Source organism: Lepidochelys kempii, chromosome 2 (genome assembly GCF_965140265.1).
Source record: "Lepidochelys kempii isolate rLepKem1 chromosome 2, rLepKem1.hap2, whole genome shotgun sequence".
Lineage (NCBI taxonomy): Eukaryota > Metazoa > Chordata > Testudines > Cheloniidae > Lepidochelys > Lepidochelys kempii.
This window is the reverse complement of record NC_133257.1, coordinates 178131142-178146848: the sequence shown is the minus strand read 5'-3', so window position 1 is coordinate 178146848 and position 15707 is coordinate 178131142. Positions and strand designations below refer to the sequence as shown.

General features: G+C 40.3%; 1 protein-coding gene across 7 annotated transcripts in view; it reads left to right on the top strand.

Moving 5' to 3' along the window:
* The window catches only part of SUGCT (succinyl-CoA:glutarate-CoA transferase), a 492934-nt gene that overhangs the window by 202410 nt on the left and 274817 nt on the right, over positions 1 to 15707 (top strand). For all 7 annotated transcript variants that reach the window (XR_012157441.1, XM_073332837.1, XM_073332839.1 and 4 more), the window contains 2 exons: positions 3656 to 3727; positions 13979 to 14076. Coding sequence is in view for 6 of the 7 variants with exons in the window: in XM_073332837.1 (XP_073188938.1) it covers positions 3656 to 3727; positions 13979 to 14076 (170 nt within the window). In the remaining variant the exon portion in view is untranslated. The remainder of the gene's footprint in view (positions 1 to 3655; positions 3728 to 13978; positions 14077 to 15707) is intronic.

Sequence of the window (15707 nt, the reverse complement as noted above, 5' to 3'; positions counted from 1 at the left end):
AATGTTTATCTAAACTTACCCTAACTGTTTTGGTCTAGAAATTGTCTTGAAATGCCTTAGAAATAGCAATGAAGGCACACCCATTCTCACAATACACCCCTACTTCTCCATCCAAACAAAACTTTTGTGTGTGTGTGTGTGTGCAGGAACTACAGAGCTCACAGGAAGGAAAACAATCAGCACCACCAACACCACCACAACAGCTAACTAACCACTTTGACCTCTGTATTTTGGGTGCAGTTAAAGTATTGATTGAATACTTTAGTTTTTCTTTTAATTCAACCATCTTGTCCCTCTCTAGTAGTAGTTAATATCTTTTGGTTCCTTAAGCCCAACAGATTTGTTTGTAGAAACCAACACCAGATAAGAAACATTTGTAAAGATATTTTCCTTATCTATGACTGTTGCTGTACATCATTTTGTTGAAACGTATGAAGGGGCCAAGAAACACAGTAGACTTAGATACCATAGATAGACATGTTCTCTGGTTAAATTCCTCACAAGTAACTGATACATTTTGAAAGGCCACTGGAAGACAGTAGTGGAAGGACTGGTTAGTTCTGACTAGAACTCGTCAGCAAGTCTGCACCCACACCGTCACTACAATGATTCAGTCAGAAATGGTTCAGACTGAACTGGTATTGAATCCTGAACATATAGTCTATGTAGCCATTTGGAGCATGCTTGTAAACCATTTGAAACATCTTGTGTATGGATACAAAGTGTGTTACATGTTTATATGTGGTTATTTATTTTATTTTATTTTTTGGTATAGTAAATATTTCTAGCATAAACCACCTTTTAGGGTCAGATTCTGAAAGGTGCTGAGTGCTTGCATGAGTACCTGTAATTTAAGTCAATGGGAGTTGTGGATACATGCACATTACTTTTAGGATTTGGCCTTTAACTTACGTGTGTTGATGAAATGTGCTCTGTAACTATTTCACTGAACATACAATCTCCTTCCTGATAGATTGTTTGCATAGAAGCCTCTCAGACAGTGCAGAGAAACCATGCATTTGGATGTCCCATCTTCCATCTCTATTGCTTCCATGAATAAGCTGTGAAATAATTTTCTTGTCTATATTTTAGTAATTTTGTGCTTTTTGTCTTTACCTACTATATGCCCCAGAGTTCAGGACACTTAGAATAGCAGTTTGCATGTAATTCGTGTCATGCTGTCAGGTATCCTACCAGAAGCCTTCACTCTTCCAAAAATAGGGGAGGAAAAAAGACTTTTGCCTTGTGTGCCTTGTATGAAATGCCTTTTATTGCACTAATTTGAAATGATTCGATGTGATGGACAGCAGTTTATCAAAACAAAATCTCATTAAAGTCTATTTGCACTTCGCCCTGAATCTCCTTTGTATAATACGATAGTAAAGCTTTCTGTGACCAGGCGGTAACCTGCGGTAACCTGCAGTGTGTGTACATTTATGAGCGATGAATAAAACCATTGTTATCATTCTTAAATGTTGGCATCAATGCTGTGCTAATAACATTTGAAAGTTTCTGCTTTATCAGCAACAATGACTGGCAAATAATCAGCTATTTTGTAATGGGACGCTCAGAAATAGCTGCTGAAGGAAGTTGAGTAAGCTTCATGCAAAAAGACACTGCTGCATTTATGATGATACTATTTTTGTTGAGTAAGGATGACATGACTGTTGTTTTTGCTTTTTAAATATACAATGCAATTAAGAATGATCAGTTTTCCCACACATACCACAAAGCCACTGAAGCATAAATGCTAATGACCAGACCCCTTACATTTTGAGTGACTTCCGCCATTTTGGCAGCTTACGGGTATGAATGCATGTTTAATACTGCTGTGTGGCTTGTCATGTGACTGCAGTTCTTACAGAGATTGCATGTGCCTCAGAGGTAATTGCTAATTAGTACTAAATTCTTTGTTTTAAGCCATAATGCTGATTTTGAGAATATTTTGGAATATGTATTTCTAGCAGTTGTGTCACCTTTCATGCAATATGTACCTTTTTAATGAGAAAAGTTCTTTCCATGTGTATGTACATATTCTGTATGTAATAATGGTGGCACCAGTGGAGACCTCAGGATTAGAAATTGCAAAGCACGAAGGTTCGTAGAAGAATTTGTAATTTGCATTAATAGAGAAATAGTGTGTGATGATATAAATAAAAATGACTGGGTTCTATACACACAAAAGAGCACACAGAAATTAAACATTAACTTGTGTAATGTGTATGTGGCCAATTTTTGAGTATATAGCATCAATGAAGAAATATTGCTGTTTGGACCAAGACATGACTGAAATAGACTCATCCTGTCTCCTGAAGAGAATTTTTTTTATAGTGACAGTAGTATTGGACACAATTACTGCTAGAAAAGTCAGAATCTTAATTATTTATACTTTTTTGTATGCAAAAAAGTGGTTAAATATTGCTAGGTTAGTCTTCGATAACTGCTGTAGTGTTTCTTTTAGACTAAAATCGGCATAAACAAATGTTTACATAATAAATGTTAAGGAACCCTTTAGCCTTGCATAATTATTTTCTATGTTCTTCTTCCCAAAGTTTCTCTGTGTTCCTTGTCTCTGTCTCAGTCTGAAAATGCAGTAAAAACAGTTATATATATTCTGCATGCCTGTATATTTTTATTAGTTTTGGGCCAAATCAACAGGGGTTTTGAATGCTTGCGAACAAGTAAGCCTATAGGATTTGGCCCTCATTTTCTAAGTGAGAATCTTACAGTCAAGTGGCTAATTATCCAACTGGAAAATTGCTTTCATACTTTTCGCTTTGAACTGTATAATTCTTTCTGCTAGGAAGTGCATTTTATAGAGACATTAAGCAAGTGTTGTTCTAAATGTAGCTTACCGTCACTTGTGTGTCAGCAGGTTAGGCTTTGTCTACACACAAAAATTATAACACTTTAATTATACTGTTATAGTTAAAGTGCTACACAGTCTGGAGAGTGGATGCAGTTACAGTGATATAAAAGAGCCTTATGCTACTATAACTGGTTCCTCTGTGTGGAGGGGAATAAGCTATACCAGGATAAGGCACCTGTATAACTCGATCTGCACTAAGGGTTGTACTGATTTAACTAATTTGGTTTAAAAAAAATCACCCCTCCAACTAAAATAGTTTATACTGGTATAAAAACTGTGTAAACCAGACCTTAATGTTGCATATGAAAATTGCTCCCTAAGAACATATACTGAAATTTGCCCCTGTGCATTAAACCAGCAGAAGGCCTATGTACCATTTAAGCCCCAAGTTTGTGCTAGTCCTCTGCATAGAGGTCATATCCATTGTGAAAAAGGGTTTTCCACATACTTTCACAAATCATAGATGTAACTCAAACGGTTTATAGCCAAGTTACATATCTTTGTACGAAGGAGAGGAGTAGCAGGTAAAATAAATCTGTTTGCATTGTCAGCCTTTAAAAGAAGACCTGCCAGAACGGGGAAAAAATCAAAGGACCTTCTTTAAATTACTGATTTTTTTTCTCCATGGATCACTTTGAACTGCTTTTATAAAACCATAAATTGAATCTGAACATAATGGTTCACTTGAGAAAGACCTTTGGAAATTCATTACAGGGCCAGAACTTGAAAGATAGTCTCATGCAGTATATTTTAGTCATCATTTGACATCTCTGTTTGTTTTTGTAGGCTTTCAAAACTAAGGATGGCTACCTGGTGGTGGGAGCTGGGAATGATCAGCAATTTGTCACCGTGTGCAAGGTAATGATGTTTAAGATTGACAATGTGTGGTATTTGCACGACGTTAGTCTTTCAGCTCTGTAAAGAAAAGCAAATAGGAATAACTATTTTTTAATGTTGCATGTTCTGAACATGGTTACAGTGGATTAACAGCATGATTTTCAGGGATGCTCAGGACCGAATAGCTCCAGGTGATGTCCGTGGGAGTTGTGGGTGCTGCATGCATTTGAAAACCAAGCCATAAGGTTTGGAGGGGTCTAAATTGATCAGAAATACTCCTAGCCTTGTGAGTAGTGAGCATCATATAAGGGCATGTCTTCACTAGCAGCAGCGCTTTAACGTGACTTGTGTAGTTGCGGCATAGCACTGGGAGACCACCTCCATGAGGAGAATAGCTACCAGCACTGGGAGTGTGACTCCCAGTGCTGGTTTTTTCACACCCCTGAGCGAGAAAGTTGCAGTGCTGTAAAGTGCCAGTGTAGACACACCCTGAGTCACACACTTGGGCCCCTGTAAACAACAAAGACCAGACGAGTTGTGTCATTCAATCCATGCTCAATACAGCCATGAGCATGCTACAGGTGGGATTTTCAGCTAGAGATGGGGGAATCTTGAGACATTCCACTGATAGTATAGTGCAGATTCCTTTGGAACACAGTTTAGTTTGTGTGAAAGCCAACAAATATTGAAAAAGGGGCATCGTCACCCTTTATAGGACTGTGGGCCCAGTTCAGCAAGGCAGTTCAGCATTTCTGTAACTAACTTTAAGCATGTGACTTCAATGGGATTACTCATGTGTTTAAAGTTATGCATGTTTCAGAGTAACAGCCGTGTTAGTCTGTATTCGCAAAAAGAAAAGGAGTACTTGTGGCACCTTAGAGACTAACCAATTTATTTGAGCATAAGCTTTCGTGAGCTACAGCTCACTTCATCGGATGCATACTGTGGAAAGTGTAGAAGATCTTTTTTATACACACAAAGCATGAAAAAATACCTCCCCCCACCCCACTCTCCTGCTGGTAATAGCTTATCTAAAGTGACCACTCTCCTTACAATGTGTATGATAATCAAAGTGGGCCATTTCCAGCACAAATCCAGGGTTTAACAAGAACGTCTGAGGCGTGGGGGGGGGGTAGGAAAAAACATGGGGAAATAGGTTACCTTGCATAATGACTTAGCCACTCCCAGTCTCTATTCAAGCCTAAGTTAATTGTATCCAATTTGCAAATGAATTCCAGTTCAGCAGTCTCTCGCTGGAGTCTGGATTTGAAGTTTTTTTGTTGTAATATCGCAACTTTCATGTCTGTAATTGCGTTACCAGAGAGATTGAAGTGTTCTCCGACTGGTTTATGAATGTTATAATTCTTGACATCTGATTTGTGTCCGTTTATTCTTTTACGTAGAGGCTGTCCAGTTTGACCAATGTACATGGCAGAGGGGCATTGCTGTCACATGATGGCATATATCACATTGGTGGATGTGCAGGTGAACGAGCCTCTGATAGTGTGGCTGATGTTATTAGGCCCTGTGATGGTGTCCCCTGAATAGATATGTGGGCACAGTTGGCAACGGGCTTTGTTGCAAGGATAGGTTCCTGGGTTAGTGGTTCTGTTGTGTGGTATGTGGTTGCTGGTAAGTATTTGCTTCAGGTTGGGGGGCTGTCAGTAGGCAAGGACTGGCCTGTCTCCCAAGATTTGTGAGAGTGTTGGGTCATCCTTCAGGATAGGTTGTAGATCCTTAATAATGCGTTGGAGGGGTTTTAGTTGGGGGCTGAAGGTGACGGCTAGTGGCGTTCTGTTATTTTCTTTGTTAGGCCTGTCCTGTAGTAGGTGACTTCTGGGAACTCTTCTGGCTCTATCAATCTGTTTCTTCACTTCCGCAGGTGGGTATTGTAGTTGTAAGAATGCTTGCTAGAGATCTTGTAGGTGTTTGTCTCTGTCTGAGGGGTTGGAGCAAATGCGGTTGTATCGCAGAGCTTGGCTGTAGACAATGGATCATGTGGTGTGGTCAGGGTGAAAGCTGGAGGAATAGGAATAGCGGTCAGTAGGTTTCCAGTATAGGGTGGTGTTTATGTTAACATCGCTTATTAACACTGTAGTGTCCAGGAAGTGGATCTCTTGTGTGGACTGGACCAGGCTGAGGTTGATGGTGGGATGGAAATTGTTGAAATCATGGTGGAATTCCTCAAGGGCTTCTTTTCCATGGATCCAGATGATGAAGATGTCATCAATATAGCGCAAGTAGAGTAGGGGCGTTAGGGGACGAGAGCTGAGGAAGCGTTGTTCTAAGTCAGCCATAAAAATGTTGGCATACTGTGGGGCCATGCGGGTACCCATAGCAGTGCCGCTGATTTGAAGGTACACATTGTCCCCAAATGTAAAATAGTTATGGGCAAGGACAAAGTCACAAAGTTCAGCCACCAGGTTAGCCGTGACATTATCGGGGATAGTGTTCTTGATGGCTTGTAGTCCATCTTTGTGTGGAATGTTGGTGTAGAGGGCTTCTACATCCATAGTGGCCAGGATGGTGTTATCAGAAAGATCACCGATGGATTGTAGTTTCCTCAGGAAGTCCGTGGTGTCTCGAAGGTAGCTGGGAGTGCTGGTAGCATAGGGCCTGAGGAGGGAGTCTACATAACCAGGCAATCCTGCTGTCAGGGTGCCAATGCCTGAGATGATAGGGCGCCCAGGATTTCCAGGTTTATGGATCTTGGATAGTAGATAGAATATCCCAGGTCGGGGTTCCAGGGGTGTGTCTGTGCGGATTTGATCTTGTGCTTTTTCAGGGAGTTTCTTGAGCAAATGCTGTAGTTTCTTTTGGTAACTCTCAGTGGGATCAGAGGGTAATGGCTTGTAGAAAGTGGTGTTGGAGAGCTGCCGAGCAGCCTCTTGTTCATATTCCGACCTATTCATGATGACAACAGCACCTCCTTTGTCAGCCTTTTTGATTATGACTTCAGAGTTGTTTCTGAGGCTGTGGATGGCATTGTGTTCTGCATGGCTGAGGTTATGGGGCAAGTGATGCTGCTTTTCCACAATTTCAGCCTGTGCACGTTGGCAGAAGCACTCTATGTAGAAGTCCAGTCTGCTGTTTCGACCTTCAGGAGGAGTCCACCTAGAATCTTTCTTTTTGTGGTGTTGGTAGGAAGGTCTCTGTGGATGAGTATGTTGTTCAGAGGTATGTTGGAAATATTCCTTGAGTCGGAGATGTGGAAAATAGGATTCTAGGTCACCACAGAACTGTATCATGTTCATGGGGGTGGAGGGACAGAAGGAGAGGCCCCGAGATAGGACAGCTGCTTCTGCTGGGCTAAGAGTATAGTTGGATAGGATGACAATATTGCTGGGTGGGTTGAGGGACCCATTGCTGTAGCCCCTTGTGGCATGTAGTAGTTTAGAAAGTTTAGTGTCCTTTTTCTTTTGTAGAGAAGCAAAGTGTTTGTTGTAAATGGCTTGTTTAGTTTTAGTAAAGTCCAGCCACGAGGAAGTTTGTGTGGAAGGTTGTTTTTTTATGAGAGTATCCATTTTTGAGAGCTCATTCTTTATCTTTCCCTGTTTGCTGTAGAGGATGTTGATCAGGTGGTTCCACAGTTTCTCTGAGAGCGTGTGGCACAAGCTGTCAGCATAGTCTGTAGGGAATGTAGATTGTAATGGATTTTTTACCTTCAGTCCTTTTGGTACGATGTCCATCTGTATGCATTTGGAAAGGAAGATGATATCTGTCTGTATCTGTACAAGTTTTTTCATGCATTTGATAGATTTCCACTCCATACGGCTAAATGCAGTGCCTTGCATAATGACAGGTTTCAGAGTAACAGCCGTGTTAGTCTTTATTTGCAAAAAGAAAAGGAGTACTTGTGGCACCTTAGAGACTAACCAATTTATTTGAGCATAAGCTTTTGTGAGGTACAGCTCACTTCATCGGATGCATTATGCATGTGCTCATATACCTCACTGAATCTGGGCCTAAGAAAAATACATCCATTTTCTACCTCCTGTTTCTATTGAAAGTTCCCAGGAGAATCTTAGATTAACTTTTGAGATCTCAAACCTTTTATTACCTGTCTTTAAACACAGTTCCTCCCACCCCCAATGAATAAATTTGAAAAAAAAGAAAAGAAAGCAAAGTTATTCTATCTAGAGAGTAGTTTGTGCCATGGCACAGTGTTAAAGACAGAAGAACATGACTAAAATCTAGCTGGCACAAATGGTGGATTATATGTGATATAGAGACTGTTTGGTTTTTCATTATCATTTTTCTCTTTTCTCCCCTCTGCTCCTTTAGAATAATAGAATTGTAGGGCTAGATGGGACCTCCAGAAGTCATCTAGTCCATTCCCCATATTGAGGCAGGACGAAGTATACCTAGACCATTGATGACAGTTGTTTGTCTATCCTATTCTTAAAATCCTCCAGTAGCGGGGATTCCACATTTTCTTTGTTTGTTTGTGAGAAAATCACATGGGACTATATCGAAAGCCTTACTAAAATCAATGTATATCACATCTGCTGTTCTACTGGGACAGTAACCCTGTCAAAGAAAGAAATTAGCTTGGTTTGGCATGATTTGTTCTTGACAAATCCAAGTTGGCTATTACTTATCACCCTGTTATCCTCTAAGTCAGTGGTGGGCAACCTGCAGCCTGCGGGCCGCATGCAGCCCATCAGGGCAAGCTGATTGCAGGCCACAAGACATTTTGCAGATGTTGATCCCCCAGGAATGGTGAACCGCAGCCACTGGGAGCTGCGGGGGGGCCGTGCGTGCGTGCAGTCAATGTCCTCAAATGTCTTGCGGCCTGCAATCAGCTTACCCTGATGGGCTGCAGGTTGCCCACAAGTGCTCTAAATGCTTACAGATTGATTGTTTGATAATATGTTCCATTATCTTTCCAGGTATTGCATTTAGGCTGAGTGGATTATAATTCATAGATAGATTCCCCGGGTTCTCTTTGTTTCCTTTTAAAAGATAGGTATTATGTTTGCCCTTCTTCAGTCTTCTGGAATCTCACCCATCCTCCATGAGTTCTTGGAAATAATCACTAATGGTTCTGAGATTGTTTTGCCCTCAAGTGCCCTAGGGTGAATTTCATTCAGGCCCAGCTGACTTGAATACATCTAATTTATCTAAGTATCCTTTAGCAAGGTTTTCCCTATTTTGGCTAGTGTTCCTTCCCGCTTATTTACAGTCTCCTTTTTGTTTGTCACTTTGCTCACTCTCTTGGCTCCTCTTTTAGTCTGTTTTTGTCATTGCTTGTTCATTGCCCTTTTTGAGTCTTTTATAAGCAGAATGCAAAACTAGTAACATCTGGGTTGGAGTCAAACTTCTGAACCTATGATGTTTAAATGGGTTAGAAATTAGGCTTACAAAGTTGCCACATTCCTACTATAAAGGAGCACACAAACATAAAGTTTATTACCAATTTAGTCAATTTTAAATTAGTGCTTTGTGAACATCTACACGTTCAATTTGAATTGATTGATTCAATGTGAATCCAAAAGCTTGGATGTTTATCCTAAGACTTATGAAGACCTTTTTGGGCTGGCAATCTCATTAGATCGGGCTTCATCACAAGACTTCCATTATTTTCCTGCTTTGACTATATTGGACTAATAATTTGCACTTCTATAGTGCCTCATATCTAAGTATCTCGAAGTGCAAAGCAGTCACAATTATCTGAAATTCACTTAGCCAAAACCCCTTATACTTAAAAACTGGGTCTTATTTCCCTTGAATTCCATGTAACTGTAGCTGAACCTGGCCCAGGTTCCTGCTTCCTCTTGCTTGGGTTTGTTCTCCTGGTCGCAGACAGCTGGCCAACTTCCCCAGGGTTGGCCAGCTCAACAGGTTTTCAGCACACAAGTTTCTATGATTTTGTAATCTCTTCATCACTGTAAAATGTATAAGCCCCATGGGGAAGATGGATGACTGAATAAGCCAGCTCTTCAGAGTTTAGGGTGACCAACAGAGCTGAGTGAATAATTGATTTTTCAGTTTGGTAGCTGAACTGAAAAATCTCCACCACCACACCCCGCCCCCCCCGCCCTCCAATTTTTTTGATTTGGGTCAACCTGAAATGGTTCATTTTCAGTAGTCATTTTTTGCGTTTGGCTATGCTTAACCAGCATTTTACTTTTTTAAAAATAAATGAGTCAATATGCGTCATTTCAAAGGTGTTGAAATGAAATGTTTTGCCGTTAAAAAAAATCATTTTTTCATCTGAAACTGTTTACCAATTTCAACCAGAATTCACTAATAACTTTGGTTGATCTTAAACTTTATTTTTCGATGAATAATTTGTCTGAAAAATGTTGTCCAGCTCTAGTGACCAACAGCAGTACCACTTCTCTCAGTCTAATTGTCCAAGAAAAGGGAGCTGCATTTGAGGGTGCCTCTCTGCATCTCGAGAGAGTGGGGGAACTTTGTCTTTATGAAATGTCAGTCTTTAAAGAATTATACATTGAAGTGCTGTGTTGCTGGCCATCCTTGAGTAAGTTGTCATGGCTTTCTCTAATAGGGGAGCTGGTTCAGGAGGCATTGAAATCTGTGTTCAGAGTCAGGAGGCGCTGGAGACCCTGAACATAGGCTTCTAGCCTGCAGACTTCAAACCTAAGCAGGTCCCATAATTAGTCAAGATCCCAGTTACTCAAAGGTTTTGGAGTCTGCTGAGACCTTTGAATAATCACGGTTATACTATATTACTTAAATCTAACAACTTAAATCTAATAATAAAATAGGTAAGGGCAATAGAGGGATCAATCCACCCACTTCTAGTTGATACGTGACAGGTGTTTAATGGTGCACAGCAAAGCTACACAACAGTTTAAGGCAGGAAGATTAAAATTAAAAAAGAGGACTTCAACCAGCTTAAACAGTAAGGGGAATTTAGATAAACGTCATGTAAATTACCTTGTTGCAACTGAGCCATAAAACCAGGCTTACTTCTATGAAAAGTGCCATGAGAACTTCAATTGTAACATATGCTCCAGATCTTGGTTTTATATCCCACCCTAAAAATATAAATACTATTAGAATAGATTTATGCAAGACATTTCAAAATATCCACAGTACTGTACTGCCACAGATGTTCAAAAATTAAAGTTTTCTGAACAGAAGGGGAAAGAAATGTTGGTTCAAGTTTTGAGCAACAGTTCTCATTGCTTTTTCATCTAAATCAGTTTTCATATCCTTATTTAGAAAGACTAACATTGCTACTCTTAAAGAATAATTATAGAGACAGACTGAAGCGGTTAAGATGCCCAGAAGCTCAGTAGGAATGCCTAGTTTTGAACCAGATGTAATGTTGTTAAAACTCTTAAAGGTTTGTCCCACTTTAAGATGAAGGTTACTTGTGGAACTAAAAACCGTAGGGAAAGGGAAGAGGTGATAAATTAAGAGTACTTTAATTGCCAGAAGGCTCAAAATACTTAAGCTGCAAGAAGGACCTTCAGTAAATACAGAGAACATTAATTCAAATATTTGAACGGGTATCAAAGAGCCTTATTATGAAGGGTCAGTGCTAAAAATATGGAACATACGGAAGCTGTTGCCTGTGAAGACATTCACTACAGAGATGTAGCAGCCAGCCCAGAGTGGTAAATGATTACAGACTTTCTCCCTGAACCATATGCTTTTGGACAAGTAATCTTAAAGAAGAAGAAGGAGGAGAAAACCCACAAATTATTTGTTGAGCTAGATCTTTTGATATTTGATTAATTGCTGAAGACTTTCTGTGAAACTTCTCTATTTTTTACACACAAGCACAGAAGCAACATGTTTCATATTGATCAACAATTTTTAAAAAATGTGTTCTTACGTGGGGCTACTTGGATCTAAATGTGAATTCTAAAACAAAAACACATTTCAAGAATGGGCCAATGTATATAACAAAAGAAAAATTCACACATTTTGGAAAAGAATAGCCCAAATGTATAATCTCCAAACGTTCATTCTTAAGCATTTTGAAGGGCAGTTCTAGTGCAAGTGTGCTTGAGAAGTTAGGGAGTGAGGGAAACAGTCTAACTTTAAAATGATCATAGTGAAATAAACAAAATAACAATGGCAGGATGACACACAAAAGCCTTGTCTACACTACTGGGGTAAGTCGGCTTAAGTTACGCTCCTCCAGCTATGGCCATGTCTACGCTTACTGGGGATCAATGCTGCTGCGATCGATGCAGCAGGAGTCAGTTTAGTGGGTCTAGGGAAGACTTGCTTAATCGACCACAGAGCGCTTTCTGGTTGACTCCGGTACTCCACTGGTACGAGAAGAGTAAGGTAAGTCGAAGGGAGAGCATCTCCTGTTGATGCAGCGTGGTGTATACATTACAGTAAATTGACCTAAGCTATGTTATTCATGAAGCTGGAGTAGCATAATTTAGGTCTACTTACCGTGGTAGTGTAGACAAGGCCTACTTGAATAAGGTAGCTGGAGTCAATGTAGTTTAGGTCGAATTACTGTGGTGTCTACACTGTGCTGTGTCAACGGGAGACGCTCTCCCGTCAACTTACCTTACTCCTCTTGAGTTGACCAGAAAGCGCTCTGTGGTTAATAGACCCGCTAATTCAACCCGCGCTGCATCGATCGCAGCAGCGTCGATCCCCAGTAAGTGTAGACATGTCCAAAGACAGGATGAATTGCAGATACAAGGATAACTGCTAGAACTTGTGTTTATCACTCACATGAACAGTCATTCACTCAGAGTTGGACTGTGACCACACCTGATTCACAGCACACAACTAAACAGTCACCAAATGATAATGATGTTTGGTTACTGGCAATCTAGATTATTAGAGATTAAAGGTTAGAGGTCAGATTTAGAGATAGCATCACCACCCAAGAGTCAGTTTTGTTATGGTGGTAGATATGAGGCATCTTTGAAAATATTTATCTTGTTTAGATGGTGATACCTTGCAATGGCCAAGTGGAACCAGGATCAGCAAACTAGAATTCATTCTCTCTCTCTCTGTAAGCAAGACAGAGAAAACTCATATTATCCTTTTCTTTTTAGGAATTCTCCCTTTCCCTTTATTATGATATAGGAGTTGTTTTGATTTTGTCTTGTGGAACACAAATCAACCCATTAACTAACATCGATCTATTCATTGTCTATCCAAACGAATGCTGAGGTTAATACAGATGTTGTAAGTCTTGATAACCCATATGGTCATCTTCTGTCCTGTTAATGTTCCTATAAAACTGCCAGGATTTTGTTGTCACATTTTTAAAAGTCCTTTTTCGGTCTAATTCCACTTTGTCGGTGCATTATCGTTAAGTTTCCAAGATGTTAGTTAGGTGTTACTTTTACAAGATGTATTTTTCCTTTTTATGAGGTGACACCACCTTTTTTCTTCATTAGTACTTCACTAAATAATAATGAAGAAAAATGACACCTCAGAGGAAAATATGTTTGCTTTTTACTGTTGTTTTAATACAAAACATTGAAATAGAAAAAAGTCCACTTAGACATAGCATTTCCCCTGTCTACCAGAATTATCAAATACAATCAGCATATCTTTCTCTGTGATCCTGTGACACACAACTCAGTGTAGCATGGTCCCACAGAACTGACTCTTTTTACAGTGCTATGTGCATATGTCTTCTCTGTTTCCACTGCAGGGATCGGCAATCTTTGGCACACGGCCCATCAGGGAAATCCACTGGTGGGCCGGGACGGTTTGTTTACCTGCAGCATCCGCAGGTTCAGCCGATCGCAGGTCCCACTGGCCGCGGTTCGCTGCTCCAGGCCAAGGGGGCTGCGGGAAGCGGCGTGGGCCAAGCGTTCCTGCTGCCCCCATTGGGCTGGAACGGCAAACCGCGGCCAGTGGGAGCTGTGATCGGCCGAATCTGTGGAAGCTGCAGGTAAACCAACCGTCCCGGCCCGTAGCGGATTTCCCTGATGGTCCGCGTGCCAAAGGTTGCCAATCCCTGCTCTACTGGTTTCCCCACCCTGACCACAGTTGCTTGCAATTTTTGTAATGTACTAGAATGTATCGTGTCAATGCCTAGAGACACTGTTAATAGAAAGAGCGATGGACTGGGATTTGGGATTCCAGTTCTCTTCTCATGTCTTTCCCAACTTGCTGATGACATTGGGGTAGGTAATGTATCCTCTCTCTTTCCTCATTGCTGTTTTATTTTTAAAAAGTTTACTAACAGAGAGGGTGTTTAGCAAGTTACCTTATGTCCCTATGAATTTGCTTGGCTGCACAAGTGGTCTTTACATTTACCTGCTAAACGTGTTTCTTATTCACTGTATTTTTGTTTTCATTTAGATCCTGAATTTGCTTGAAATTAGTAAAGATTCCAGATATAAAACTAACAAACTCCGAGTGCAGAACAGGAAAGAGCTTATTGAAATATTATCAGCCAGGTAAGTTTATTAAACTGGAAAAAATTACTGTAGTGCATTAATCAACATGGTAATGTACAAAAACATTGTCTCATCATTTGCCAGTTTGTTACTACTTTTAATCTTTTGGAGTATTTTCTTTTTGTAATTTATTTAGACACTTACTGCTCTTAAAAATGTTGTGTTTCATGTATCGGACTAGTCGGTGAGCAAGCAGCTAAGTAATAGCTTTACATTAAAATCACAGCATATCTTCAGTAACCTGGATCTCATTTAAGAAGGCATTGCTTTTCACTTGCACTTCTGGTTGGTTGTGGACAAGGGTCACTCTTGGACAGAAGGCTCTTGGTGTTGAATTTGCTGCCTTCAGGCCCATAGTTTGAAGTTTGTTCTGAGGGCTCTCAGTTCCAAGGGATCATCTACTTTGAAGATCTTAATCTACTGTTTCTGCATTAAGTTAACCTCTGCCTCTCTTGACATCTCTTTGGCTTATACCTTGTGCTTTTGAACACCACACTCATTGACCTCATTGGTCTATGTGGGACCCACAACTAAGGGTCACCCTCCTAAGAAAAATTCTCTTAGAGTTCCTGAAAGACCTGCAGCCTTTTATTTCAGATTTTTCTAAAAGACCTGAAGGTCATTCTGGATGTTTAAGATCTCATGTCTGTGGAGTCCTCCTCTATTTAGATGAAAAGGATGGTGATTATGAAAAATAGGAGGAGGAAGACTTCCAGGACCAGCTATATGCTTTGTGTCCTGTTCTGGATAAGAATGTGGGCTACCTATCTGTTTAAGCCAACACACAGATAACCTCAACAACTCTCAGGACGTTTTGGAGTGAATAGCAGAGACATTAAGTTTTCAGCTTTCAATGATCCAAGAAAAGGCACCACCAATGTTTTGATATTTTAAGGCTGGGGCATGTATCAATCCCTATAATTATCTATTATCCACAGAGCAGATTACTTGTGCACTAAAGAACCTCCTTTCCACTTCACCTGGTTACTGTGTGTTTTGGTACCAACTAGCTTTTTTTCAGTTGTAATGAAATGGAATTACCTTGCACTCATGGGATCCTAAAGAATATTTAATTTTGCGTTCTGTGGAAGCTTTCTGACCCTTCCTTCCCCATCCTTTTTCAGGTATCCCGCGCCTGCCAAAATACTGAGAGACAAAGTAACTTTCCTTCTTCTACTGTTCCTCTGCAATATCATAGGAAGATGTGCTATTCCCATTATTCCTTTATTCCAGCTCCACCCCCAAAAAACAAATGAGGGTTGCATCCCCCACTAGCTTTAAGAAAATTAAGCATGTGTCGCCAAAGGTTCAGATTCTGCATTCCCCGCTATAAAGCCATAAGGCTGGTTTGGAGCTCTCAGTTTAAACAGTATCTTTTTTTATATATCTATCAAGTTGATATGGCACAAATTCCATAGGTTCTGTATGGTGAGGATCACAGCCAATACAGAGTTCTCCCCTTTGGACTCAAAGCAGCTCCAAGCATTTTTGCTAATTGCCTAGCTGTACTTTTAGCTCACTTAAGAGGTCTGTATATTCACACTTATCCCTACTTCAGTGATTGGTTCAAGTCCTTTTGTGATTCTTAACTGTCCAGACTCAAGTTGAGATACCTATGCAGTAGGGTATGA